Source organism: Esox lucius, chromosome 18, assembly GCF_011004845.1.
Source record: "Esox lucius isolate fEsoLuc1 chromosome 18, fEsoLuc1.pri, whole genome shotgun sequence".
NCBI lineage: Eukaryota > Metazoa > Chordata > Actinopteri > Esociformes > Esocidae > Esox > Esox lucius.
The window spans coordinates 10,842,255-10,869,857 of record NC_047586.1 but is presented as its reverse complement, the minus strand read 5'-3'; the positions used below and the strand labels follow the sequence as shown (position 1 = coordinate 10,869,857).

The following is a 27,603-nucleotide window of genomic DNA, read 5'->3' as shown; positions in this document are numbered from 1 at the left end:
ATTAGTCTCCTCCCCCTCCATCAGTCTATGCTTGGCGACCCTAAAGGTTTTTGTCTTCTTGCTTTACATTGCTGTACGCTGTCAAAAGCAAATCGCTGCTACCGGAAATTCTGCAGTCCTGATGAAATTTCCGGCAAAGGTGGCTGTCCTGTGAATATTGTGGTGTTTATTTGTGTAAGCAATATAAAATATAGCATAAACATCATACAAGTTTAAACTCAACGTACCACTGTCATGAATAGATTACCAAGGTTACTCTGAAGGCCAGGCTCAGTAGACCTACTCATCATCTCATGTCTAATCTGGTTTCTCAGCAGGTTGGCAGGATTCTCATTGGATGTTTTTCAATCCAGATGTACATTAGACAACACAAAGCTTATGTTCAAAATAGTCTGGATTTTTACCAAAAGATTGAGTTTTTCTCAGCAACAATTTGGATATTGCCTGGAAAGATTCTCAAGTAGAGAAAGATGTAGAAAGATTGTCTCTTAGTGAGAAGTGACTGGTTTCTCATCTAATGAGTTCTGGGACCAGGAGAGAAGGAAATAAAATTGAGAACATGTCCAGGCAACATTTTAGGTAGATTGATTTACTGCTTTCTGAGTGAGAGAGACAAAAACGTCACAACAATCCAGCTCTCAATTGATGATACTGATGCAGACAGTCTTGCCCGATAGTGTCCCCCTGCCAAATAGTATTTCTCTAGTTATGTTAGTCACTCCATTAGCTGAGAATCAGCCATATCAATTTCTAGATAGATAGTTAGTCTGTTCAGCGATCTAAACAGCGGCGCTGAATTCCAGGTGGCCCCCAAGAAATGTATTAGCCCTTCTCACTCAGGTCTCACATTAACTGTACGTAAGTCAGGGGTTACAAAAAGTTTTTCCCCCGTGACAACATTGTATTAAACTACAACTGTTTACTTTAAGACATATGTTTAAGACTGATTTGTATTCTCCTTTATAATTTAAGGTTTGATGTGCATTATAAAGGTTCAGGAAATGTAATCAAAAACATAATGGGAGACTAACTACAAAATGCAGAACATTTATCATGTATTTGCAATATTTAGCAGTATAAATCAAGGGAATGAGTGGTCTTGGTTGGATTACCCCTTTAAGACAGCAAGGTGAGCTCAAGTTGCATATAGGGGCCCATTTACCAAAAGTAGGGTTGCCTTCTTAACTTAAGCTTACAAACTCCTAAAGTGTCAAAAATAAATAAAAACCCAGTAATCTACCCCAAATCCAATAAAATGTTGTGTCAATAAAACGTTTTCTTTTATTTGCTGGAGAAAAACAGACTACCATAATAATGTGGCAATAAGCAAGATTTCTGCAAACACAATTTCAAAATATCCTCTATTTAGATACTTCCTTTTAACAGAAGTGCATGTTTAGCAACTTAACATGGTGCCAACGAATGGACAAACTATGTATTTAATAATTTACCATAAGGTCACAATATGATAGACCATTCCCGGTCCATTAAAAGGGTTAAACCCAGTAAACAATTGTTGGGAGATTGCCACTGGTGAAAGATCCTGTGCGTCATGTCAATGCGAGCTGCACTTATGCACCATGAGCACAGTCAAATTGGTCAGACATGACACAGGAGGGCCGAAGCATTACAATGGCAGCCACGTAGATGATTTCATTCCAAGCAGAAAAGCTCTCCCGGCATAATTATTTTTTTTACAATATGGTACTGATTCAATTAGCCATAACCCCACAAAATGTAAACACACGAAGTTGCGCAATGCACATTCCCCTGGCCCCTTTTAAAGCAACTTGACATTGTCCATGCATAAAAAATATGTCAAGCATGATGTCAGTCCGCCTGGTGTAAGGCAATGTTAGTCTTTCATAAAAATTAAAAAACTCAAGGTTTGCAGTTGTGGCAGATTCGGACAATGTCCTCATAGCAGAGACACTACAGATCAAACCCAAATCATACAACAAAGGACACATGCTAAATAGGCAAAAAGTTGATAGTAATGAAATGTAATATAATGGCATAGAACCTACAGATACAGAAAGTCCCAGGTGGTTTGCTTTAATATGAAGAATGAAGAAGAACAAAACACAAAATTGGAGATTCCAACAGGATAGAACATGACAGGCATCTCTACAGCATATTACATAATGATCCATTTCCATCATCAACATGAGTTACTGAGAACACTCCTGTTCATAGCTAAATGTTACCACTTTGGCAGCCCTCCAAAAAGGGTCACAACTTAAATCATATTTAAGTTGTCACCTCACCTTCAATACATCTTACTACTTTCAAAGTTAGCACAAAGACAAGTTTGGCCTCTGAGGGAAAATGTTCAGATCATGCCTGAAGTAAAAACACCTGTGAATAAGAGGAAGTAAGGGTTGCATGTATCTCTAGACAGAGAGCAGACATGTTGTTCTGTATGGAACTGGCACTGCAACACGGCACACACCGTCTCCACGACAACTGTAACTCTTCCTCACAAACAACAAGGCCCACTCCCTCTCTGAACAGTGGACTACACTTCAGCACAAAACAATGAATACTTAACATTTACCAAACATAGCTGTTGCACATTTGGGATAGTTAATCTATTTGCTTATTCTCAGATTCTCACCAAAGAGACCTTGACTAACAACTTCTTAACGTTTAGTAAAAAGTTACTTACAGTATAACTGTCTGTTACAAAACACATCTGGAATGTGTCTGATTCAGGGAGAATTCCAATGCAACTAGCTAATAATGGAATGCATTACTATAAGACTGTTCAAAGGCCTGATTTAACAAAAGCAAAGATCCCATGTTTCAGTATCAAAGCTGAAGTCTGGTTCTGAACCTTTATTAGAGAAACGATCGCTGTTTCTATCCAGCACAAAAACACGACATTTCCTCTCAGACGACTCCAGCTGTCACACTGACGACATCAGTGACCTGATCTTCTGTTGACGTTTTCCCTCCCTCTCAGATACTGGGTACAGCCGAGGTCTATTACAAGATTCAATTGAACGTTGTTTTAGCCATATTAATCAAGAGGGACCTAGAGCAAACGAAGCTGTGTCAGAATCAGTGTTTTGTACATGTTATCAGCTCAATGCAGGCTACTCCCCACCCCCACTTCCTGTCTCTCAGCCAGGAAACCAACGGCTGGGCCTGGACACTGCTACAACCTGCACGCTGAGCCCAAGGTCTCAGCACAAACATGTCAACAGAAAAACCCGGCCCAATCGTGTATTATGCTAACATGCCATTCCACTAACATACAAGGATGATCACAACATGTTTTTATGGAACATTAGTTCACTAGACTCAACTTCAATGCGTTTCCGAAAGAAACAGATTCCCTGAAGAGATGTCAAAGAAGGTATTAGGATGCTAACAGACTTAAAAATACATCAGCAAGATAAATATGGATTATAAAATGAACAGTCAGTTACAGATAGGTAATGTTTTAAGTAGCATTATTATGTGATATATTTTGTTGTGTTATCGATGGGATCCTCTTTACACATTTCCATCTGTTGATATCACACAACCAAAGCAGAATGTACATATTTTGTTTGCGAGCAATTACAGTACAAGTTTACATTTAAAAATACATATATTTTAAAGACATAAAATGGCATTAGAAAATAAATCAACTTACAAACGTTCTTCATGAGCACTTCAGCACACAATGCAGAAGCAGAGTGAGGAAGTGGTGAAGAGTTCTGAACACACTGACATATAACTACACACAGGAACTTGATCGGCCAACCTCCTTCACCTAACAGCGACACTTGAACCTAACACATTTTTAACACAAGTTCTGCAGTGAGCATTGTCCATGATCTACGTCACTTCCAGTTTGGACTGTGGCCTACTTTTGAGCAAGAATTCAAGAGAAATATAGCTTTGAATCTTCCTACCGTATATTAACACAAGAAGGTCATACAACCGTTATAGTGAAACAGCAAGGCAGTGTAAGTTACTGTAGCTTTACAGCAGAATAAGACCGCTCCCTTTGGGATGTTATTAAATCTGCCTTAGTCAAAGTGCACTTAGCAAGCCATGGGTTAAGACTGGTTGTTAAACACTATCTTTCTGGTGTTTTTGTCTGACCCTCTGTATAAATCAATAATGGTATTGTCTGCATGAGGTGTCTGGACAGTCAGACTGAACCCGTGGTCTCTACTCCAGCTTCCACAGTCGGTTTCCTGTCAATTAATTATCGTGGTTATTCCGGAAGCTTTCATCTGCATCTTCAAGCTGAACTGAATGTCAATTATGCCAAACCTCTGCAATAGATATCTCCAGATTTGACACCCTTTCACAAGACTAGGTAATACGTAAGTGCAGTTTTGGGGAAGTTCAATGTGGAACACAGAAGAAGCTGAAAGTTTGTAGTAGTTTCTTTCCAGGGAGTAAGTGTACCTTAGTCAGCAGTTAAAGTGTTAGTGTGTGCCCAGTCAGTGAAAACAGTGTGGTGTGTATTGCCCACTTTTTTCTCATTAGCAATGGTCAACATACCCAGTGTGAGAGTTAAATAGAATATGTCAATGAGACGCTAAGAATCAAGATTTAATGACAACCTTACAGTACACTGAGTTAAAAAAAATCTAATGCACATTGTTTTCAATTGCAGAGAAGTTGGACGGTACAGTTTAAGATGTGTCATCTATCATATTGGCTTCCATCACATAGGCCTCCAGCTCCTTGGTTAGGAGTAACCATTGTCATCACTCCCCCTTCAGCTGCCTTCACTGTCCTGCTGTGCTCTTGCCAAAACAAGCCTATGAAATACCTATAGTGTTTATGTGACAGCTGGCCAGAGACACGTAGCAGCCATTCACTGCTGCTAATTCCTGTGCATTCTGCAGATCTAGAACTACAGGTTTCAGAGGCATGTTGGAGTATAGTGGGAACCTGCAATGTCTTAACAGCTAGCTATCAGTTCCTCTGGAGGCCTTGAGAGGGAATTTGAGCAGAATCGAACAGGTTAGTATCTGTTCTAAGATTCATTCACTTTGTTGTAAGACATTTAACCCAAACAGTTAAGAAATTCTAATATAAATGTAGGACCGACTTACCATAAACAGAACTTCTAAAAGATTCTCCAAATTCAAGACAAACCTAGAGGTTTGAAAATAACTACCTTTGTGACTTAATTAGCAGTATTTACTTGGAATTATGTTGCACAGCAGATCAAGGACAGCTAAATGTTTTGGGCCAGATCAAGATTTTGTCATTTTGCTATATAATTTCCAGTTTTTTTTTCCACAAGAAATTGTTAAGTAATCAGAAATGTAAAGACCCTACAGGAAATAAAACATTGTATATGGGTGTGTTCGACTGAAGGTATACGGTAATCGGTGTAAGACTCCGAAACACTAATTAATTGAATTCCTTAATCTCTTCTAAATTCAACTGGTAAGCTGGCAGCACATTTTAATGTAAAAGCACAACACTTTGTTAATATTACGAGCACATTCATTTCACGGCAACATTTATGTGCCAAGATAGTTCTGACAAGACTCAATCCTTTGAAGAGGGAGATCAGAGGATCCTCAGAGGCACCTTGGACACAAAGAAAAAACCGAGGAACCCGATGCTCGTAAAACTCAGGAAACCAGAGTGGGATGACATCACAGTGATTGGGTTAGGTATGTGCCAGTGTTGAGACAGTACGGCAGATGGCTAATCAATATCCCTTCATTATTGATGAGGCCGGTGCTTCATCTGCAGGAAGTTAGGATCCATTAACTCCTCATCTTACCTCCTGTTGTCAACCTTCGTTGACCTTCCTCCATTAACATCACCATCACATCACTTCACAGGAGGCTCTGGCTGACATCGAGCTATCTGACCTTTACCAACTAGAACAAATAACTGCTTCAGATACAACAAGTTGGGTCGATAGGAGTGTAACGCGCACAGTGCATCTCCACACCGTTATGCAAGTGGCTGATCCCCCCCCCGTTTTATTAAACCAGGTAAGCCAGTTGAGAATACATTGTTATTTACAGCAATTTACTCCGTTCGGTGTGCAGCGAGGCCAGTTGTGCCAGAGTGTAAATGTCACAGTGATTAATGTTGTGGGGGCACTGGTGACAAAGAGGATGGCAATGTGGTGCAATATTTAAATTTCGGTAACATTTAGCAATATGCTTGTTATTTACACTGCCAAGTCCAGCGTGGGAGAAGGTGCTTTATGGTGAAATAGGAAACGAATGGATTTGCTTTCAGACGGGAGGAAGCTAACGTGTGCCTGGAAATAGAGTGAACTGTCTCACCAAATAGCAAAATACTTGAAGACATCAACATACTCTAACTCAGTTCCATTTATGTGAGAATCCCATGTTTTTTCTCTGCAGTGGTGTTAGGCTTCAGAACTGTCAATGTGTGTACCTCAGCAGAACTGAACGCTCTAAACATCATTTCAGTTTTAGACAGGAATATGCAACTGTTTTTATTGATTTAGCCAGAGACTTTGACTGTGTCAAGGATCTCATCAATACTCAGCAACCAGAGTTCCATGAGGACTATCTAACCTAGTTTGAAAACTATTTTTCTAAAAGTGTCAAAATCAAAGGGCCTGAAGTACACACCTCTGAGTGTTCCTGAAAATTGGATTATTGGGCTGACCCTAATAATACTGTACTTGCTGTTGGTCAATGTTGTTTGAAAATACTGTATATATTTGGACCCGTACTGTGCTACCAAAAAACACCACTACCTAAAAATGTATGGTCACACTTGACCATACAATCACTGGACAACTCTCCCAATACTTAGCGTTCTGTAGGGGGACTATGTATAAAAATGTCAATACTAAATTGTGAAATCAACATACACACAAATACCATGTATTTCATGAATTTCAGGCAAATACAGCCAAAATAATGAAATGCACCACACCGTCCCAATAATTGAGGGCACTCGTAAAACCCACACTTTTAATGGTTGTTTATTCAGTTCTCTGGCCCAAATGAGTTAAATTAATAGCAAAGAAAAAGCTAAGCGAGACATCGGACCTACAGTAACAGCTCCTAATGAATTATAAAAGCAATCTGTATGTCCACAGCATACATAAATTAATTTCCCTTGTATATAGTAGTTATTACATTGTGTTTTAAAATATTATTTCTAAGGTTCTGTGTTGTCCCGTCTCCTTTGAAATTGTATACCTTAGGCCACGTTGTCATTGGTAATAAGAAATGGTTCTCAACTGACTAATCTGATTACATAACTGTGAAATGCAATTTATGAAAACACATTACTGCCCTTTACCTGAACGCAGCCCATCTTTTAGATGGGCTGCGGCTTTGATGCAACTTCCCTATGGTATACCATGCATGGTCGTAGTCACAACAGCCCTGCTGCCTTCGGTGAGCTGATTTCGGACTCAGATAATGAAACCGTACACTAGGGGCAAGGTCACTAATCACACATATTGATTTGTCCCTCTGTCCTGCATGACTATATGAATGAACATAACTTCTGCCTACAGCAACACTGCACTTTCCAATGAAGCATGCAATATTGTCTATTCCATGATGAAACACCATATTAACCGAAATGTCCTATGTCATATAACAGCAATAGTTACTGAGGCACAAGACCAGAGGCTTTGAAAATGAGGTTTATAAAGGAAACAGATACACATGATCATACTATAAAACACATTGTGTATCTAATCATCAAAACACCAAACTGCATATTCACACGATTCTTACAATATAGAAGTCAAATAATATTAAATTATATAGCTTCAGACATTTTTCCTTTATATTTTTTGTTCCCCGATTCCTCTTCCCAGTCTATATCCAGATCATCATCATCAAAGGTAGAAGAGTCGAACATAGAGAGTCCAAAGAGGCCTTTCGAGCCCCCAAAGTCAAGCTCAAAACACTTTCTCTTTTTAGGGTTGGCAGCAGATTCACCGGCAGGATTCGGGCCCTTACTGGTTAATGTATGTATGTCTTCGCCTCCACTAATTTTTGCTTCAGTCCAATTCACTGAAGAGGCTTTGGCTTGGGACCCTGTGATCTGCTCTGGGTTGGTGATAGCTCGTATCCCTGTGTTCTGCTGTGGGTTGGTGATAGCTCGTATCCCTGTGTTCTGCTGTGGGTTGGTGATAGCTCGTATCCCTGTGTTCTGCTGTGGGTTGGTGATAGCTCGTATCCCTGTGTTCTGCTGTGTGTTGGTGATAGCTCGTATCCCTGTGTTCTGCTGTGGGTTGGTGATAGCTCGTATCCCTGTGTTCTGCTGTGTGTTGGTGATAGCTCGTATCCCTGTGTTCTGCTGTGTGTTGGTGATAGCTCGTATCTCTGTGTTCTGCTGTGTGTTGGTGATAGCTCGTATCCCTGTGTTCTGCTGTGTGTTGGTGATAGCTCGTATTTCTGTGTTCTGCTGTGTGTTGGTGATAGCTCGTATCTCTGTGCTCTGCTGTGTGTTGGTGATAGTTGGAATCCCTGTGTTCTGCTGTGGGTTGGTGATAGTTTGAATCCCTGTGTTCTGCTGTGGGTTGGTGATAGCTTGTATCTCTGTGTTCTGCTGTGGGTTGGTGATAGCTCGTATCTCTGTGTTCTGCTGTGGGTTGGTGATAGCTCGTATCTCTGTGCTCTGCTGTGGGTTGGTGATAGCTCGTATCCCTGTGTTCTGCTGTGGGTTGGTGATAGCTCGTATCTCTGTGCTCTGCTGTGGGTTGGTGATAGCTCGTGTCTCTGTGCTCTGCTGTGGGTTGGTGATAGCTCGTATCTCTGTGTTCTGATGTCCTGCTTTGAGCTCTGAGCTCAAAGTGGTTGTAGGGGCTGTGACACTCTGGTCCTTTGTGGTTGAGAAAGAAAACCGGGAGAGTTTGGCCAGGGTAGAGGGCGCTACTGTAGGCTTTGTCAGGTCTGGGTGTAGAGGGGGTGGTGGTGGTTCGGGGCCTGTTGATCTTGTTCTGTTCTCACATGGAGCTACACTGCTCGCTCCACACAGCTCAGTCCCATGATCCACCCCACTGCCCTCTCTGTGACCCCTGACCTCTGGGCTCGGGATACATTGGGCCAGTGGAAACTGTTTGCCTTTGGACTGGACACTTTGCCTCAGCTTCTTCGATGTCCTGCCGTCCTCTGCTGGCCTGTCTTTGCATTGCCGTCTCTCGCTCTTTTCCTCCACCGTTCCAGCTTTCTGTCTCTCAGAAGGAGCCGTCTCGTGATTGTCTCGGTTCGGTGTCTTTGCTTTTCGACGTAGACCTGTATTTTCTGTGTTCAAGTCGGAGATGTCAGTATCACAGCGGAGAGGTTTAGGATAGGTCATCTTCTCTCTGGGTTTAAACGTGAACCCTGTAAACTTGGATTGCAGCTCTTCGCCAACTGCCTCCACTGTATCAGAGCTGTCCTGGTCCCCGGACCAACAGTCACCAGGGACCTTGTTCTTCTTGGAGTTGCATTTCTTCCCAGCTATAGGCGTGCTGTGGGAGGGCAGGGGCCAGTGGGAGGAGCCTATAGACGAGGCCTGCTCTAGATCGTCTATGAGGTCTCTGCAGGTGTCTCCGCCCACAGTATCTTCTCCCTGCCGGGGAACATGAGCCATCTCTCGGAGCCGTTTGTCCCTCAGCTTCTGGGACACCTTCTGCACCACAGTGCCAAGTGTGTCTTTAGAGACTTCTGCTGACGCTGTGCTTTTCCTGCTCCCCCTACAGCTCCGTACTGCCTCCTCCTCCTCCTCAGCAGTCACACTGTGTGTCTTATCGCTCAAACGCTCGCCCCGCTCGCGCACAGCACTGCTGTTGCCTGGCGACGACACAGGGGGGTGTTTTGGCAGGGTGCTCTGCTTCGAGGAAGTGTTCCGGTTCAGTTGCGTGGATGTTGTGATGGGTGAGCTAGTGTCTTCGCCTCCCATTCGGCCGGCCAGTGAGAGGAACCAGTCCAGCCCGCTCACTGAGTCTGGGTTGATTCCAGACGCGCTGTTCCCCAGCGTCTCTGTGTGATGGGGACTGCGTCTCAGGTCACTGGGCTGTTTCTCTGCTACAGGAGGGGAGCTTGGCAAATTATTCTGCAGCCTGAAGAAAACAATGAATCATGCATTAGTCAGGGAATCATACTCCTTCACAGACAGTATCTGGTATTTTTACTGGGCAATGGCCATAACATCACACTGTAACGCAAAACCCACAGCGCCACATTATTTTATTTGCATAATTACATATGCGTATATCCTATTGCAATAATAAGTCGGTGTGTTTCAAAAAGACTGGCGACACCATCTTCACACAGTATTGGTATTCGGAATACGTTCCAGGACAGTGGTTCCCAACTCCGGTCCTCGAGTACCCCCAACAGCACACATTTTTGTTGTAGCCCTGGACAAGCACACCCAATTCAACTCAGTGAGAGCCTGATAATTAGTTGACAAGTGGAATCAGCTGTGCTTGGCTGGGGCTACAATGAATGTGTGTACTGCTGGGGGTCCTTGAGGGCCGTAGCTGGGAACCACTGTTCCAGGACACGGACCGTATTAGGGGTCTTGATCTGTCATGATTCATCAAACGGCTTCACAGGTATAACATCCCACCTGGAGAGCCTGTCCATTTCCTTGTGGAGGAGGTGAGGCAATTGGAGTCCCTCGAGAACAATCTGACACTGTGTCTGGTATTGCTGACTGGGGTTGTCGGGAAAGGAAGTGTGCAGAGCATTCACATCTCCCAGGAGTGCTCCACCCTAAGGGAAGCAGGCAAGCAAGCACACACGCATATTTTTGTGGAACTACTGGTTCCCGATTCAAGGATTAACCGTTGATTCTCCCCTTGGATTTTAAGAAAACATGTAAAGATTTCAGTGTCCTTTATAGGCACGCCAAGTGGAGTCACGGTAATGTGTTCCAGTAACAAACGGAAGCGTCCCACCTGCATAGAGCACTCCATGACAGAGACGACAACCACAGCATCCTCCACAGTGACCGTGTCCCGAAACATCAACCGGGCGTGCGCTGCCAGGACCAAAGACAGAGAGCATCAGGACCACATATCAATACCTACAGCACGTGACACACTCCTGGTGAACAGTAAGTAAACGCCTTAGCTCAGCGAATGAACAGAGGCTTTAGGAAGGAGTGTATATTTGGCCTGTAAGAGGTTGACCCCCACCCTCGGCCAGGCGGAGGAGGCTCTCCAGCATGCGGATGGTGGTACGGGCTGCGTTCCTGCCGTCACTCCGCCTCTGCAGCTGGTAGTACCGGGACAGGACGGAGTTGGCCTCCTCAGACACGCGCGGCTGCAGACCTTTAATCAGGCAGAAGTAGGCCTTCATTTTGTCCATGCTCCACAGACACTCCTCTGGCTGGCTGGGAGCTCCTGGGGAGGAGATGAAGGGGTTAAACGTCGACACGGGGACTTTGTCAATTCAACGGACGAGAGCAAGCCGATTCAAACGGTGAGGGGGGCTACTCCATTGTGTTATTCTGTTGCAATACTATTACTGGCTGCAATGATTAGAACCAGACTTCGGCTAACCGCGGCTCATTGAGTGATCACCTCGATAACGACCCAGAGCATTGATTAAAATCACTGGCTCTTTTATTAAACATGGATCTTCCTCATGCAAATGTGGTGGGGAATAATATTATGCAAATGATCAAGCGATGGATTTCGGGGAAGAGATATTCTCTTTTCTAACAACGGGCCCAGAGGAGGTCTCAAGTCCAATTTGCATTGTAGCTTAACTCAGCCATTTAATATCCCAGTGATTGTTCCGATGACCTTGGTAATTGGTGGTTATCTCAGGCGCTAAGAACAGGGCTATTACACTGAACATCCAGAGGGCGGCTCGGCTTTCATCCCCGTTCTGTACTTCAACGGATCAATCTGCGTCAGTAATTGGCCATAATCCTACAACCTGTATCTAATATTATCACAGGCAAAAAGGCAGTACTGTCAGAGGACCAGCGTATCTAAACACCGCAGCGCTTTAGGAGAGGTCACGACCCTGCTCCCGCTCTCAGTAAACACCTTTGTTTTGCAGTATGAAGGAGGAGATGATGCGGTCCCACTCGGGATTCTTGGTGTCCAGTAGGACCAGCACCAGGTCGAAGCGGCTCAGAAGCGGGCTGGCCAGGGCCACATTCACCGACACGGACACGTTGGGGTCATATTTGCCCTTAGGGTTGGTGGCGGCCAAGATGGTCGTCCGGGTGTTCAGCTTACACACCATTCTGGCCGGGAGAGAGGGAAACGGACCACACAAAGTCAGTGACCCGCCAGGCATTAAGAAACACCGTCAGGCCGCAGTAGAAGTGCAGCGAGATTTCTCCTCACCCTGCCTTGGCCACACTGATGGTCTGCTGCTCCATGGCTTCGTGGATGCTGGTCCGGTCATGCTCTTTGATGCTGTTGAACTCATCTATGCAACACAGGCCGCCGTCAGACAGCACCAGAGCTCCGGCCTCCAGGTGCCACTCCCCAGAGTCCTTCACCGCGGCCACGGTCAACCCTGACACGCAACACACTCCGTTTTAAAAACCGTGATTTTTTTACCGAACGTAACAGGCCAACAAGGTGTTTACTCCGGGCTGGTTAGGAATGATGTGGACGTCTCTGGGTGTTATCGCTGGATAACATTTAGAGGTTTTCCAGGATTAAAAGAAATAACTGCTAAATGCTACCTCAATGCGTAACAACAACAGCCTAAATGTAGGCATGTTTTGTTAGCGGGGCACGGAGGAGATCTGCAATCTTTCCCCGACGTGTTTCCATGGTCCTTCAAAGGCTTTCGGTCCTTTGACCTATTTACCAGATTTACACTGCTTCCAAATATAACGCACCTATCAGGTGAACCAGCAGAGGGCAGACAGACCTGCGTTAGTGGAGCCGATCCCAGCCGTGAGGACAGAACGAGGAATGATCTTAGCAGCATACTTCAGAAACTGAGACTTGCCCGTGCCTGGGTCTCCCACCAGCAGGAGGTGAGACTCACCTGGGAGACAAAACAATTACACATCTAGAATCAGAAAACATGGCCATCAGGAGGCGCAGTACCTGACACACGCAAGAGAAAAAGGATACGCACCTCTTACTTTTGTTCCAGAAGGATCTATTCTTTGCACCCCACCTGCTAACACCATGGCAACCGCTAGCTTAACAACATACATTCCAAACACTTGTGGACACAGGCTCATGAGAATCTCGTTTCTGCCTTTACATGGAGAAAGAACAAAACCCCAGGAATATTACATCCCCATCCAATCTTATGGGTAGCATTTATTATGTAAAGGATTGATTAATCGTAACAATGAATAAATAAAGTAGTGTTTCAGCGACTGTATGTGAAACGGCTTTATTGATAGCGACTGGGGATGTTTTAGAAGGAAGCTGTGTACCAGCAATAGGGTCATGTTTATAATTTCCCCAGAACTCCTCAAACTCCTTCTGCATGTCCTCTAGGACTAGAGCTGCCATGGTCTGCTCGTTGTTCACTTCAATGAAGTTGGCTTTCAACACCAAATCCAGTTCACAGCGTGTGTCCTCATACATGGGCTTCCACCGCTGGCGAACGACTCCATACACGGTAACATCATCGCCTGAAAGAATGAAGGCCTTGGATCAGACTCTCTGGATCTTTAGTCCACAGGAAAAAGAGCCCAAAACAATAAAAGAGGAAAGAGAGTCTGATTGCGTTCCAAGGCTGTCGTTAGCTTTCAGAAATCAGCATCATCAAACCATGAAATCTACATTTTTAAGCAGAAAATCTACCTTTTAATTCAACAGCATTATTTTCATTATAGGCAGCCTTGTTTTTTAACTTCTGCAGATTGTGGCATGCAATTCGTTTTTTAATACACAAAATAAATGCATGCAAAACATTCTGCAGAATGGCTACATTTTCAGATGACATCAGAAGTACAACACTATTTGGCTAGAAGCCAGACAAAAGTAAATGAACTGACAAAGACCATTCACAATTTCTTAACTAAAAAAAGTACACTGTACAGGCTCAGTCAGAGCACACTGGTGATAAAACTCTGATTCATAAATGCAGGGACTTAACAGATCTAAAGACGAGCAACGTTTTCTTCTGTGCACCTGAATCACAGAATTTATTGAACGGAAGAAATAGTTCAGATGGGACAACGTCCACAGTGAAATCATAACGAAGAAGGATTTCATCATGACCACTATTACCGGATTTGCAGCTGTCTACCAGATCATCCTCCAGAATGACCACCATAGAACGAGGAATACTGCCCACAGACAGCCTCTGGGCCTGGGCACATAAACCGGCAAGAACAGAGGAGAGCAGTCGGATCAGGCACAGGGTCACAATGTGTTTGCAGATGTAATTCAACAGGCTTCCACACTACACCACATTCAACCCCCATAGTACAACTACACACACACACAGTCAGTCACCTGTTCCTGGATCTTTATCTCCTGGTAGTCCCTGCAGGCTGATGGCGTGGAGCTGCCGGAGAGGCACGTGAACTTGTTGGAGTTGCAGAGGTCCTGGTTGGGGCAGCAGGTCGGGGGGACGAAGCTGTAGAACTGCTCAAAGTCGGCCTGCAGGGAGAACACATGACGGCACTTACAGCACATGTAGTCCCTCTCGTACTCCAGGACCTTGGCTACGCTGGTACGGATCACAGTGCCAGTGACGGACAGGAAGTGGCCGGCGTCCCGAGACCTGGGGATGTTCTCCCGGGTGAGCTCCGGACAGACCGGAAGACCTGAGGAGTGACGACACATATCAGGGCAGGTGGAGGTTGGGGTTACGCATGTCAAAGAGACCAAGGAGCTCTTGACAACTAATCCAAACCATCATCAGAACTGACCACAAAACAGACCCGTTTCTATTGGAATTCAAATATGCCCTAACTGTAATGCTTAATACAATCCACCAGAGGGGGAGCTCAACCCACTCTTGTGTTGAGGAGAGTTACATTGCTTGTATCTTGCACCATGTTGCATGAGTCAAATGAAAAAACAAAACACCTCACAGGACATTTATTTAACAGGCAGCTTAAGGCCAAAGCATTTAACACTGAATCCACACAAGACATTTGAAGACTATTTTCCATGATATATCTCCGGGCCTGTAGACACTGTTGTCCTTTCATCCCACGCACGGAAAGAATAGGAAGAATGATTAGGCATTCATGGGTCCAATGGAATATTCCAGCCCACATCTTATCATGGACAAATAGAACTACATTCAAGTCGTGTTCGAGATCTCAAACAATATTTAAATTCTCGGTCCACATCTTCAAAAAGCTTTTATGTGAAGCACTTTCCGTTTTCTATGACAGAGAAGACAAGTCAGATTTAAAATGCAGCCCAACATAAGGCGGTCCTCACTAGTGACATAATTTGTATTTGAAGCGAGCAAAACCGCACAGCATACCCCGAGGAACAGTATCTGGGTCCGACCATATTAACATCATGGCTTTGTAGCAGTAACATGCCCCCACCAAAACACAAACAGCCACAACATCTCCATGAGCCCTGCTACTTTCGGCTCTGTTCTACATTCATGCTAAAGCAACCAATCAAGGAACAGCATGAGTCAAGCCCATCCTGTAGCTATTTCTAACACGGCTCTCTGTGCTTTTGAGAACCCGAACCGCAGTGCACAATGGCTTAAGTAATTAGGTGCGGAGGTTGAGCCACTCTGAAGGGCTGCCAGGCACAGATCAGACAAGGTCATTCATTCCAGTCTGATGCGACATGCTCATTATCTTCTGCATGCAAAAATCGGGCCAATCAATGTCAACCCGTTGCAGCTGTTAAAACTAAATGACGACGCCCGTTTTGTAGGTCCCGGTGACTTCATTTGCGTCTCGGTACAACTGCGGCGGTATGTCCGATGGGTAAACCCACAGGGCTTTAGTCTGTAGCCAGAAAATCTAAGCAGAGGAACACAACCGATCAGCTAAGCGCATGTTGCCAAATTCTGCCAGCTGATGACACAGGACATGGCAATTAACCATGGTTGATGCGTGCGATGACTGCGCACAGGAACACAACCGTAGGCAAAGTTTGCCCAGACAACCCAACTCTGGAGGGATTGCACTGTGTTAATGCCGGAGCAGTAAGATGAACCCTCATCGACTGGCTACAGTTCTTCTGGGGCCCATCTCAGGCAGCCCCATGTGGGCCCAGAAAGTCAATACAGGTCCCGCTGAGAGTGATTTCTATGGCTCATGTTGTAGTAACACCACGCTGAGTCTCCTGTTTCAGTCTCTTACTGCCTACTGTTCTCCTGCATTTCAGATAGACTTCCTAAATCAACAACCTGACAGACACCTACAAACAAAACATGTTTATACGGTTCTCATAAATCCTGCTGGCCAGTAATGGGGAAACAGTGCTGCTCACTTTATCATCATCTTAAGACCGCATTAAGAGGATGATAAAGTTTGCCTGGCTGAAAGCAATTCAGCTATGACGAGAAGAAGCACACAGGGTGGTATAAACAGAATGCAATGATGTGCAAATCATTAATCCCTATATTCAATTGAAGTTTGACCACATATCAAATGTTGAAGCACAGAAATGTATTGTTTTTGGACAAATGTATGCCCATTTTGAATTTGATGTTTCAAAAAAAGTTGTGACAGGGGTATGTTTATTACTGTGTTGCATCTCTTCTTTTGATAATACTCTGTAAGCGTTTGGGAAATGAGACCAATTGCTGTATTTTTTAAAGTGAAATGTTTATCCCTTGTTGCTTGTTATAGGATTTCAGCTGCTCAACAGGTCAGGGTCTCCTTTGTTGTATTTCTCATTTCATATGGTGCCAAATGTTTTCAATGGGTGACAGGTCTAGACTTCAGGCAGGCCAGTTTAGCACCCAGTGTCTTTGGCTTTGGAGCCATGCTGCTGTAACATGTCCAGAATGTGGTTTGGCATTGTCTTGCTGAAATAAGCAAGGCCTTCCCAGAAAATGACGTCTAGATGGCAGCATGTGTCCCTCCCAAACCTGTATATATTGTTCAGGATTAATGGTGCCTTCACAGATGTGAAGCCCTGTTCCAACGTTTTCTGAAACCTGTTGCTGGCATCAAATTCAAAATGGGCACATATTTTTCCAAAAACAGTAACATGTCTCGAGTTCAACATTTGATATGTTGTCTTTGTTTTAATTTTTAATTTATTTTTAATTTGAATTTTATTTCCAATTAAATATAGGGATTATATTATATGCACATCATTGCATCCGGTTTGTATTTGCATTTTACACAGCATCCCAAATATTTTGGAAACAGGGTTCTGCAGTGAGGGAAATAAATCCCCTGCTGATTTTGTACATTTGCCCACTGACAAAGAAATGATCAGTCTATCATTTTAATGGTAGGTTTATTTGAACAATGAGAAGAGCAAAAACATCCATGTCAAAAACGTTATAAATTGATTTACATTTTTATGAGTGAAATAAGTATTTCATCCCCTCACGATCAGAAAGATTTCTGGCTCCCAGGGATCTTTTATACAGGTAATAAACTGAGATTAGGAGCACACTCTTAAAGGGATTGCTCCTAATCCCAGCTTGTTACCTGTATAAAAGACACCTGTCCACAGAAGCAATCAACCAGATTCCAAACTCTCCACCATGGCCAAGACTAAAGAGCTGCCCAGGGATGTCAGGGACAAGATTGTAGACTTACACAAGGCTGGAATGGGCTACAAGACCATCGCCAAACAGCTTGATGAGAAGGTGACGACAGTTGGTGCAATTCTTCGCAAATGGAAGAAACACAAAATAACTCAGAAGAAACACATGCAAGATCTCACCTCGTGGAGTTGCAATGATCATGAGAACGGCGAGGAATCAGCCCAAAACTACATGGGAAGATCTTGTCAATGATCTCAAGGCAGCTGGGACCATAGTCACCAAGAAAACAATTGGTAACACTCTAAGCCGTGAAGGACTGAAATCCTGCAGCGCCTGCAAGGTCCCCCTGCTCAAGAAAGCACAGGTACAGGCCCGTCTGAAGTTTGCCAATGAACATCTGAATGATTCAGAGCAGAACCGGGTGAAAGTGTTCTGGTCAGATGAGACCAAAATCGAGCTCTTTGGCATCAACTCAAATCGCCATGTTTGGAGGAGGAGGAATGGTGCCTATGACCCCAAGAACACCATCCCCACCGTCAAACATGAAGGTGGAAACATTATGCTTTGGGGGTGTTTTTCTGCTAAGGGGACAGGGCAACTTCACCGCATCAAAGGGACGATGGACAGGGCCATGTACCGTCAAATCTTGGGTGAGAACCTCCTGCCCTCAACTAGGGCATTGAAAATGAGTCTAGGATGGGTATTCCAGAATGAAAATGACCCAAAACACACAGCCAAGGCAACAAAGGAGTGGCTCAAGAAGAAACATTAAGGTCCTGGAGTTGCCTAGCCAGTATCCAGACCTTAATCCCATAGAAAATCTGTAGAGGGAGCTGAAGGTTTGAGTTGCCAAACATCAGCCTTGAAACCTTAATGACTTGGAGAAGATCTGCAAATAGGAGTGGGACAAAATCCCAGATGTGTGCAAACCTGTGGCCAACTACAAAAAATGTCTGACCTCTGTGATTGCCAACAAGGGTTTTGCCACCAAGTACTAAGTCATGTTTTGCATAGGGGACGTTACTTATTTCACTCATTAAAATGCAAATCAATTTATAATATTTTTGACATGCGTTTTTCTGGAATTTTTTGTTGTTATTCTGTCTCTCACTGTTCAAATAAACCCACCATTAAAATTATAAACTGATTATTTATTTGTCAGTGGGCAAACGTACAAAATCAGCAGGGGATCAAATTCTTTATACCAAATGTAAAATAAAGCTAAAGCAACACATGAACATAACTATGCATGTGACCCAAAAATGCAGAGATGGAGCTTTATTCTCTAATATTGGCACAGATGCTTCAATCAAAATCTCCCAGCCTACACACTTGTCTAAATGTAAATAAGGAGGAGAGACAGGTTTCTTTTTAACATCTGCAAGTCAGTGAGGTCACAGAGTTTACTCCCCATTTCTGACACAAACAATCCTTTTGACAATTGCCTCAGACGCAAGGGGTTGTTTTCTGTTAGTGGACAAGCGCATTAACCGCTTACCTGTGATTCGGGCATGCAGGTGTCGTTTCATCTTGTGCCACCCTGGTTGTGTTCGGCTCTCCGACAAGTTACTGGCAGCTCTGTGAAGGGCACTGTCAAAGATGCTGATGACCTCGCTGGGGTAGGCGTTGAAGTACTCCCCCACCTCCATGTTGGCTTCAAACAGCGTCATGGCGTTGATGACCACAGGGTAGTGGGCATCCTCAAAAGGCTCCTGAAGGGTCTGCAGGATGTCACTCCTGTGGTGTTCAGACACGTAGGCCTCAAACACCTGCCCTATCTGAGCAGCCTGCTCCGGGTTGATTGACGTCATGGTTATGCTGTCGAATAGCAAGCGAGTCTTTAAACTAACAAGCTGTGAATCTCAGGCAGCCAGATAACTTATCATATAGACCCAGTAGGGTCCATCACAGCTTTTAGTTTTGCCTCGAGTTAACATGATACCCTCATTTTCTGGGCAAAGTCCCTGGTCCAGGTGGTGTGTCTCACGCTAGAGCTGTCCACGGTTAACTCTTAGAAAGAAAAAAGTGGCTCTGAAGTGAGAATGAAGATGATATTTAAAAATCATAGTACAGTACTATATCAGAACAGCCTGTAAACATTGCTTTAAATCTGTAACAAACTTGTTCCGCTGACATTTTAAGAGCAAGGTCAATTATTAGTGATGCGTATATAAACACATGCCAATCGCCAAGTGTTGCACATTGGATTTTTGCCACAACACAGGCGCCAAAATGTGAACGTATAATTCAAAGAAATATCGGCCTCCAGTTCACTTCAAAGTGAAACTGTGAAAATATAAAGCAGAAATAACAATCGCTTGTTTAAGTTGGCAACATCAAAGATCATATTAGGCATCTATCCTCGTCGAAGCCCGATGCGCCAGTCAGCTGGAGGGTTCAGTCAATCGTAGCTTAGACTTCAAGTAGCTAGACACATACTAAAACCAATAACCATGTAGGCGTTATCGTCTGTCATAAATGGGCTGCTAGCTAAGTACCGTTAGCTAACAGCTAAACATGGTTCCAAAATCTAACCGCAACTTTAATGTGTAATATAAATGTACACAAGATAACGTAATACATACCCTATCCATTATAAGTTCATTAACTACTTTAGAAAGAAAAACGGAGGTGACGCACACATTGAAATTTAGCGCTGGATTTTCCCACGTTGTACTGCCCAAGGGGTGTTCAGGTTTTAACCAGGATAGAAAAATAATGACATTGTCTTAAAAATGCCTATGAAAAAATCTGAATTTGTAAATAAAATCCAATTCAATACAAAAACATGTTATTTTCGTCACATATATAACCTGAAAAGTCTTTATGAAAGAAGCCTCCTTTCAGTTTTCACTCAAGTGTTTCGATTCCAAAACACACACAGTGCGCAGCCGCCAACATTGCACACGCGCTACAGGACCAGGAGATCTGACTCCGACCAGGATCCAGAAGCATCGACGTTTAGCGCCTTCTACTGGCACTGGACACAGTAACAGTAAAATCAGTTACTATAATATTTTCATTCAACATCACTACGTGCAAAAGCTCAAACAGGAAATACATAATATCACCATGCCCAGCATCCTTTCTTGCTTTTATATCATACTTTAATCCTATATACAGTACTGCAGGCACCCCATGAATAAATGGAAAAGTCCACATAATTGACACCACACACACACAAGTAAATGTCACAATAATTATTTATTAGTTAAGCATACACAGTATAATATAAATATAAAATATGCAATTTATTTTTAAAATCGGTGAGACATCATTATATCTGTGTTGAGACAACCATACAAACAGTTTAATTCTACCAAAATTGCTTATGCGGCTGTAACAAACTCTCATTACGGTGCCATTCTAAAATAAGGTACAGAGAGAGGACGATATTTACTGTATACGGTATTCAACAAATGATAGTTAGCAGCATATGCACCACTCTTAAGAAACTGCAAAAAAGAAAATGTCAAACATACTCATCGGCACTGTACAAACAAGGAACCCATTCACAGTGAAGTAATCAACAGAATGGAATGGAGTGGCTGATCTTTAAATAATGTTTTTTTTTTTTTTTTTTTTGTTATAGTCTTTTTCCTTTCGTATGGTTGACATGCTCTTGAGTTGCAAAAGTCAGAAGGTGAAGTACTGGGCGAACCACTCCTGGCGCTGGGGGTCGGGGGATCCTACGGGTGACTCTTCTGTCTCAGGAGGGCTGCACGGGGAATGGGGCACACACCAGAACAGCAGCAAACAGTTACGCAGACAGGACATTATTCACTACCACATCATTACTGCACTTCTGGGCAGACAACATGTGGGTTTTAGGCTCACGTGGAGTTTGTGAATATTCCTAAACATAATCAGTCATCTAGTTTAGAGGATACACATTTGGAATATTGTCGGAAGGCAGTAAAGCTATACTGTAGATTTGATTATCTGCTCTAGAGTTTGAACGCTTCCTAGAAAGCAATAACGTTTCTGTTGGACTAATCATCTTTTTAACTGTGTTAAGTTTGCTCATGTTTAACCGTGCCTGTGGCTATATTTACCTCAACCATTTCTGTTTTACATGATCATCAAGCTGTGTATTTTGTAGAATTGAATTACAAGACCATGCAGTTGTTAATCCTTGATTTAGTCCCTTGGGGGAAGATTCTGCTGGGTTATACAAATACTGTATGTAAATGCATCTACTAAAACGATCCTAAATACCAAATAGTGGGCTCTCTTCATATACTGTACTGTAGTTTCTGAAAAGCAAATCCAATAGTAACCCCAATGAAAGGATCTAAAGAAACATTTACTGAAAGAACATAACCTTGACTAGTGTGGTTTGTTCTAGAAAGGCAGAGGTAGCCTCGTCAGTCTAATGCATTTCACTGGGTTGTGGGCTAAGCCATAGACTTGGGCATAGGAAATAAAAAAAATACTGTATTCTATAACTGCAGTTTAATTTCACATAAAATAACTTTTACTCATTGCTAAGACAGCTGGATCTCTCGTGGCCTGTCTGTCTGACTGGCTGTCTGTCTGTCTGACTCACTGGTGGACTGTCAGGTAGCCTGACATCTAGGGCCCTCCCTCAGTCCCGTTTGTCCAGGGGTCGTAGCCCGTTGACAGGCACCAGATGTCTATCTATGAAGGCCTTGACATCCGAACGTCTGGAGAGCCAAAGACGAGAGGGAGAGTGGGAGCAGAACTCCCAGTAAAATGTCAGAACAGAACATTCAGTAATAATGTGCAGCCCTCTCCCTGGAGTGTGCAAAGTGTTCGAGATTAAAATATTTTTTTTTTGTCATAACTTCATACAGCAGTTAATATTTGACTAATGCAAGGAAATTGCAAACTTGGATCTGATAAAGAGCCATGTAACTTAAGACACATTCAAGCTTTAATTTCCTACCACGGCTATTTTAACAGTTTTCACATCAACCTCTAAATGTTAGGGTCTTATTATTTCTAGATGATTATTATTTCTAGATGATTTCTAGAAGTCTAGATGATACAAGACTAATTATTAAACAGTCTACACTGCAACCATTCTGCCCAAAACACACTGCTCTGACTGAGCTAAAAGGTCTGTTTTAAATTAATAAGAGGTGGCATAATCCTTAATCCTGTGCAGAACTTTAACTGTTTGTGTCGCAGAGAACTATACTGAAATTTCTCTTGACAGACTACGTCATCATTTCATCACTCATTTCAGATCTAGAAACCTAAAATTTGTTAGATTCAGGGTCGACATGTATGTAAATGTGTCCCAGGTTCTACCGTGACATTTTCTGTTTTTACAGAATTGCTTGTAGGTCATATTGATCTAGGCATCGTCTAGTAGAGCTAGAAAATTTCCACATGCACATACTGTGAAGAAGCAGCATTATATAATCTGAAACCAACGTATAACACACTGTGTCATTAGATGAGTCAGTGTAGTATGTGCTACAGCAAAGATATATCTGCTATGGTATGTGGAAGTGTATCTACTGCTTAGTGGAAACAGGGTCACCTTGGCAAGGGCAGAGACAGACAGGCCGTGTTAGTGACGCAGTGACGGGAGACTCCCATGACAATGGACGCCTGTCCCGCACAAATCCGCCACGTCGACTCATCTGCAACTTATTCACATTCAGAGCAGCATGCAGCGAGAGAAACACCCCAAGTGAAGCGCCACACAGATAACAAATGGATGACAGGCCACGGGCAGAGACCGAAGCGTAACAGGCCAGGGCGCCGCGTGCACAAAGTAACACGACGACAAGGGATGGTCATATGCGCACACGGCTACAGCTGAAAAACACAAGAGCGAGCGAAGCAATGCGGAGGCATGAGGGAGGGAGAGAGGGGTTTATTGATGAGAAAGTGGTGGTGTCACCAACAGACCAACAGTTAGATGTTACCAAACCAACACACACATGGAAATAATAACAACAACCAATAGAGTTCACAATCAGACGTTTTTCGTGTAGAGGTCATTCCATTTCACATAAAGGTGAACAACAAGTGCTTACATGCCTGGATATTGAGGATGAGGGGGATTAACAGGAAAACACATCACCAATAAACTGTTTGCCTATAACTTCCAGAAGAAACAGAAAGGTACACAGCGAACAGACACAAAGAGACGCATGCACACTAACATGAAGGGCAGGGGGAGGAGGGGTACATGCTCCTTTTTGCATTCCAATGCCATTTTCAAAGCTTATGTATTGTATGGGGGGCTTTAGAATAGTCACGTTTCCATACATCTCCACCAGTGTTTGTAGGTTCAGCTGGAATATCCCTTTTTGTTTGAAAATAAACCCTCATGCGAAGTCACTGACTTCCTGGTACACAATAAAAGTGGGTTGACAGAGAGGTAGGGGAGCAAATGTGTCACTCTCCGAAAGCCAATTCTCGAGGGGATACAATCAAAGCCTCGCCAAAACGCCAGGCGAAGATGAAAACAATCACGTCTTTCATACAGAATAGCAATCAAGAGGGAATCCTGGGATGAATCCCTCAGAATGCTGGCGAGAGGCAGCTGGCAACTTCATCTATTATTCAAGGTAATTACACTTTTAGACCGTAGTGGTTTTGGGTTTTAATAGCCAGGATTCCTGACTTCATGCCCTTCTGTTTATCAGAGCGTACGGAGAGGGCCGGAGAAACATCGCCATCCGCCAGTGAGGGTCACATTGACAAGTTTCTTTCAAAGGCAACAGAAAGGGATAAGGCAGCGGACTTTGGAGAGGTCTGTATGAAGGCTGCTTGCTGCAGCGATACGGGGCGCGGTTCAGGGCAAGCGTTTCTCTGCATGCTGGCCCTGCCCCCGGGCCCGCCCCCTGGAGCAGACAGAGGCGTCAGCGGCGAGGGAGGGAGGGGCGGCGCTCACCTCGTAAATTTCTTGGGCTCAGTCGGAGGGGTCGGTGGGGGCAGAGGTTTGCTAGTGTTGAGCTCAAGGTGGTGAATGGGGGAGTTGGGGATGGGCTCTAGGCGGTTGGGCTGGGGCTGCCCGCTCCCCGTTCCCGTGCCCGCCGCCTCCAGAGCCCTGAGGTTCGGAGAGCTGCTGAATCTGTTTGCTGATTTGTCATTCTTTCTCTTTTGCTACACAGAGGGACAAAAACATCAAGAAATGGAAATAGGGAGAGCTTGTCCAATGGAGGAAAAAAAAGACTGCTGTGTAAATATATTTATTTTTACTGTATATCTTCATAAGATTCATGTGGATGGATGCTTTCTGAAGGTCAAGCTTGCACCACTCAGTTAGTGAAGAAACAGTGGCTCTCAGATATTATATGTAAATTAAGATGAGCAAACAGGGATGCATCAAAGGAAGAGGCTACAGAAACTCCACATTAACAAAGAATGGCTTGGAAAGCAAAGGAGAACTGGATGTCTGAACAGGGAGATAACACACACACACACACACACACACACACACACAGACATATAAAAATGTACACACGCACGTATTATGTGACACACTAAACCAAAACATCGGAAGTTATAGAACTTGAAATGGAGTCAACAGGTACATGGAAACCATGCAGAGTGGCCCATTCATCTGGAAGACGGGGGATTCTGCATTACACTGGAATGGGACACAGCCTCTCTCCACTAAGGGATGGAATGGTTCCAATAGAAAACAAGCCGGAGCATCTGTGGAGGCCAATTCAAGTCCTGACCCTAATCATTCTCCAAGATGAGGACCAGTCTGGCGGTGTGCGCTTGTGTAAACTGTCACAGGTCGCTTTTAGTCACAGTGTCGGGTGCAGTTTAGGTTAGCTGTATGGACCTGATCAGTGGGCGGAGCCTAGTGCTCGGGCATCAGCCTCCTGTCAAGTCTGTGATGCGGGGTAGTGTGCAGCGGTCCGCTCACCTTGATGAGGGGATTTATTACGCCCACGTTGGGACTGGTGTTGAACACTTTGTTGAAGTTCGTCTCCCTGTTGACCAGCTCCAGCTGGTAGAACTTTTTGTCGTCCTGCAAGTCCAGAGAGAGACACCAGTTAGGCTGAGGAGAGGTTTGGGAACCACTGCAATGGAGAGCCTGACTAGAAAGTCATGTTGGGACTGAAGGGCTGTAACACTCTGCTAGTCAGTCTACAGCTACCGTATACATTTACATTCAAGTCATTTAACTCCTAGAGGGCCTGACAGTACGGAGTACATTTTCATCCCTTGTTTAACAGCCCCACAACCCTGGCGCTGTAAGTAGCATGCTGTACTAACTCAGCCTTATGGGACCATCATGCAAGGCCTGGGTTCTCCACAGACTGGTCCGCTGTTTGGAAGTAGACAGACATGCGCATGCTCTATGTCTAGGATAGTTGGGTAAAATCACTCAAGGGCTTCCTGAAGGCCCTCTATGTGCTGTGTACATACACTTACCACCAGCTTCTTGACAAGGGACTCTCTCTCGGTCACCATTTCCTTCAGCTCGGCGATGACCTGCAGGTCCTCAGGTCGGCTTTCCCTATTCCGAAATTTATCCTCCGTGCCCTCCAGCCTGCGGAGACGAGGAGACCATTAGGGCTTGGACGTGGTGCGGTTTTCCTCACGGCACAGCGTGGAAACAAACGTTTGAAATGGAAGCCATTGATCTGTTTGTTTGTGTGACGTGATGAAAGTGGCTTGGATCAGTGTGGGAAGAGTGAGCATTGATACAGGCAGACAGTGAGGGAGCATGTCTTCAAAGCCTCCCTTCCATTACATGCAGATCGTTGCTAAAGCGTTGCATCCACATTAACGCTCAAACCTTTATCCTTATAATCAGAAGGCCTATTAATGCTTGTGTATTACTATGATCAAAACACTAAATACAGTACATGTTCTTTGGAATTCCACTGAAACTTCTCAACAAATAACAAGAGCTCATTAGAAGCGTTATTTTCAGTTTTCAAAGCCATCTGCTTTCCTCACAGTTTGGCGCGGTCTTCTATTTCACATCGATGACATTATATGCAGAGTTTTTCCTCATTCCCTAAATAAGCACCTCAGTCAGGGATGGGATCCTGAACACCACAGACGTGGAATGACAAGTGATACCAAACTCTCAATCAAACTCTCAGAGAGACAGGGAATTAATAGAGTGCATATTGGATATCATCATAATTACTTCTGTTACGCCGCTACGCATCAGCACTCCATTCATGTTGTGCTCCATTGACAGAAACAGGATCTACAGCACATGAATTCAGTTCCATGTTTAACCATAGACGTAGCTGTGTTGCTACAAATGCTGCAAACAGAAACAGTATGAAACAAACATGTTGCTTCAGTGCAGACTGTGAAGCTGATTCTGGTTTGCATTTTATGAATATATCATCACAATCCAACCAGCTCTCCAGTGATAACGCTCAAAACAGATGCGACAAACTGCTAGGAATCACTAAACCAACAACAGCCAATCAGACAAACTTGTGTTGGTTCCCAGGGGTTTAACTAATTGGAGATGTAATGAGATTAAATATTCATGAGGCTTAAATGGCATAACGTTTTTGCAGTAGCCAGGGACTGGCTTTGGGACCGCCATCTTGATTAACTGAGGATGGGACAGGGGCTGTAATTAAATATATTTTTGCTGTGCTCAGCAAGCTTTAAATTGTAAAACTCAAGGGAAGGTCATGAAAATGTTGATGAAATGGAGAATGACGGGCTATGTCCAGAAGGTAACTGTTGGTTTTAGAAAGGTTAGCAACAGAAAAATCTTTGTGGGGGCAATGTGAACTACTTTAACATTCTAAAGTAGTTATGGATTGCCAGTAAAATTGACGAAATAATGATTTATGCTTCATCAACGTTTCATTTTTAGTTTTTGAGAAGTTTGATTGAGCCATAAGAAGAGTTTATGGAGAACTTCACAGACAAGCTGTTTTGAACAGGCACTCTCTGCAGTAGCTGGTTTCATATCTACCCTAGATGGTGCTCTCATTCAAGTGAAACCAAATGAGGTCACTCCTGACAGGAGCGTCCCCAGTCCCAGAGCCACACCGTGGTCTGGACATCTGTTCCAACCCCCATTTCTCGTTCCGCCTTTTCACTCTTTCTC

The 27,603-nt window shown here is 43.8% G+C and overlaps 3 protein-coding genes across 10 annotated transcripts in view; all 3 read right to left on the bottom strand.

Annotated features, from left to right (window-relative positions):
* cep85l (centrosomal protein 85, like) overlaps positions 1 to 3,742 on the bottom strand; it is a 48,263-nt gene extending 44,521 nt beyond the window's left edge. The window contains exon 1 of the mRNA XM_010883023.4: positions 3,644 to 3,742. Coding sequence (XP_010881325.1) covers positions 3,644 to 3,656 — 13 coding nt within the window. The 5' untranslated portion in view covers positions 3,657 to 3,742. The remainder of the gene's footprint in view (positions 1 to 3,643) is intronic.
* Positions 3,743 to 7,602: 3,860 nt separating this feature from the next.
* mcm9 (minichromosome maintenance 9 homologous recombination repair factor) lies at positions 7,603 to 20,180 on the bottom strand. 3 transcript variants are annotated; one of them, XM_029114731.2, is made up of 13 exons: positions 19,066 to 20,180; positions 14,369 to 14,682; positions 14,141 to 14,222; positions 13,339 to 13,539; positions 13,029 to 13,154; positions 12,816 to 12,935; positions 12,278 to 12,452; positions 11,972 to 12,174; positions 11,111 to 11,317; positions 10,871 to 10,953; positions 10,540 to 10,685; positions 8,785 to 10,027; positions 7,603 to 8,688 (listed from the first exon to the last, which is right to left on the bottom strand). In XM_029114731.2, exons 1-13 carry the CDS (start codon positions 19,376 to 19,378, stop codon positions 7,738 to 7,740), a joined length of 4,164 nt encoding a protein of 1,387 aa, XP_028970564.2. In that variant the 5' UTR covers positions 19,379 to 20,180; the 3' UTR covers positions 7,603 to 7,737. The 3 variants fall into 3 exon arrangements, with proteins under 3 accessions (XP_028970564.2, XP_012993967.3, XP_028970565.2); XM_013138513.4 differs by having other exon boundaries at positions 7,603 to 10,027; positions 19,066 to 20,179; XM_029114732.2 differs by lacking the exons at positions 11,972 to 12,174; positions 12,278 to 12,452 and having other exon boundaries at positions 7,603 to 10,027; positions 19,066 to 20,178.
* A 944-nt stretch (positions 20,181 to 21,124) lies between these two features.
* The window catches only part of fam184a (family with sequence similarity 184 member A), a 90,082-nt gene continuing 83,603 nt past the window's right edge, over positions 21,125 to 27,603 (bottom strand). The window contains exons 16-19 of one of the 6 annotated variants that reach the window (XM_010883014.4): positions 25,938 to 26,061; positions 25,432 to 25,536; positions 24,445 to 24,656; positions 21,125 to 21,285 (exon numbers count right to left, since the gene is read on the bottom strand). In XM_010883014.4, coding sequence (XP_010881316.1) covers positions 21,204 to 21,285; positions 24,445 to 24,656; positions 25,432 to 25,536; positions 25,938 to 26,061 — 523 coding nt within the window. In that variant the 3' untranslated portion in view covers positions 21,125 to 21,203. The other 5 variants (XM_034287860.1, XM_010883015.4, XM_034287859.1 and 2 more) reach the window with 5 other exon arrangements.

Coding starts and splice junctions, on each gene's coding strand:
- mcm9 (XM_013138513.4), bottom strand. CDS start 19,378: ATGACGTCAATCAACCCGGAGCAGGCTGCTCAGATAGGGCAGGTGTTT. Junction 13,540..14,140: donor GGTAGACAGCTGCAAATCCG/GTAATAGTGGTC, acceptor TCATTCTTTCAG/GCGATGATGTTACCGTGTAT. Junction 11,318..11,971: donor CTTCATACTGCAAAACAAAG/GTGTTTACTGAG, acceptor TCTCCTCCCCAG/GAGCTCCCAGCCAGCCAGAG.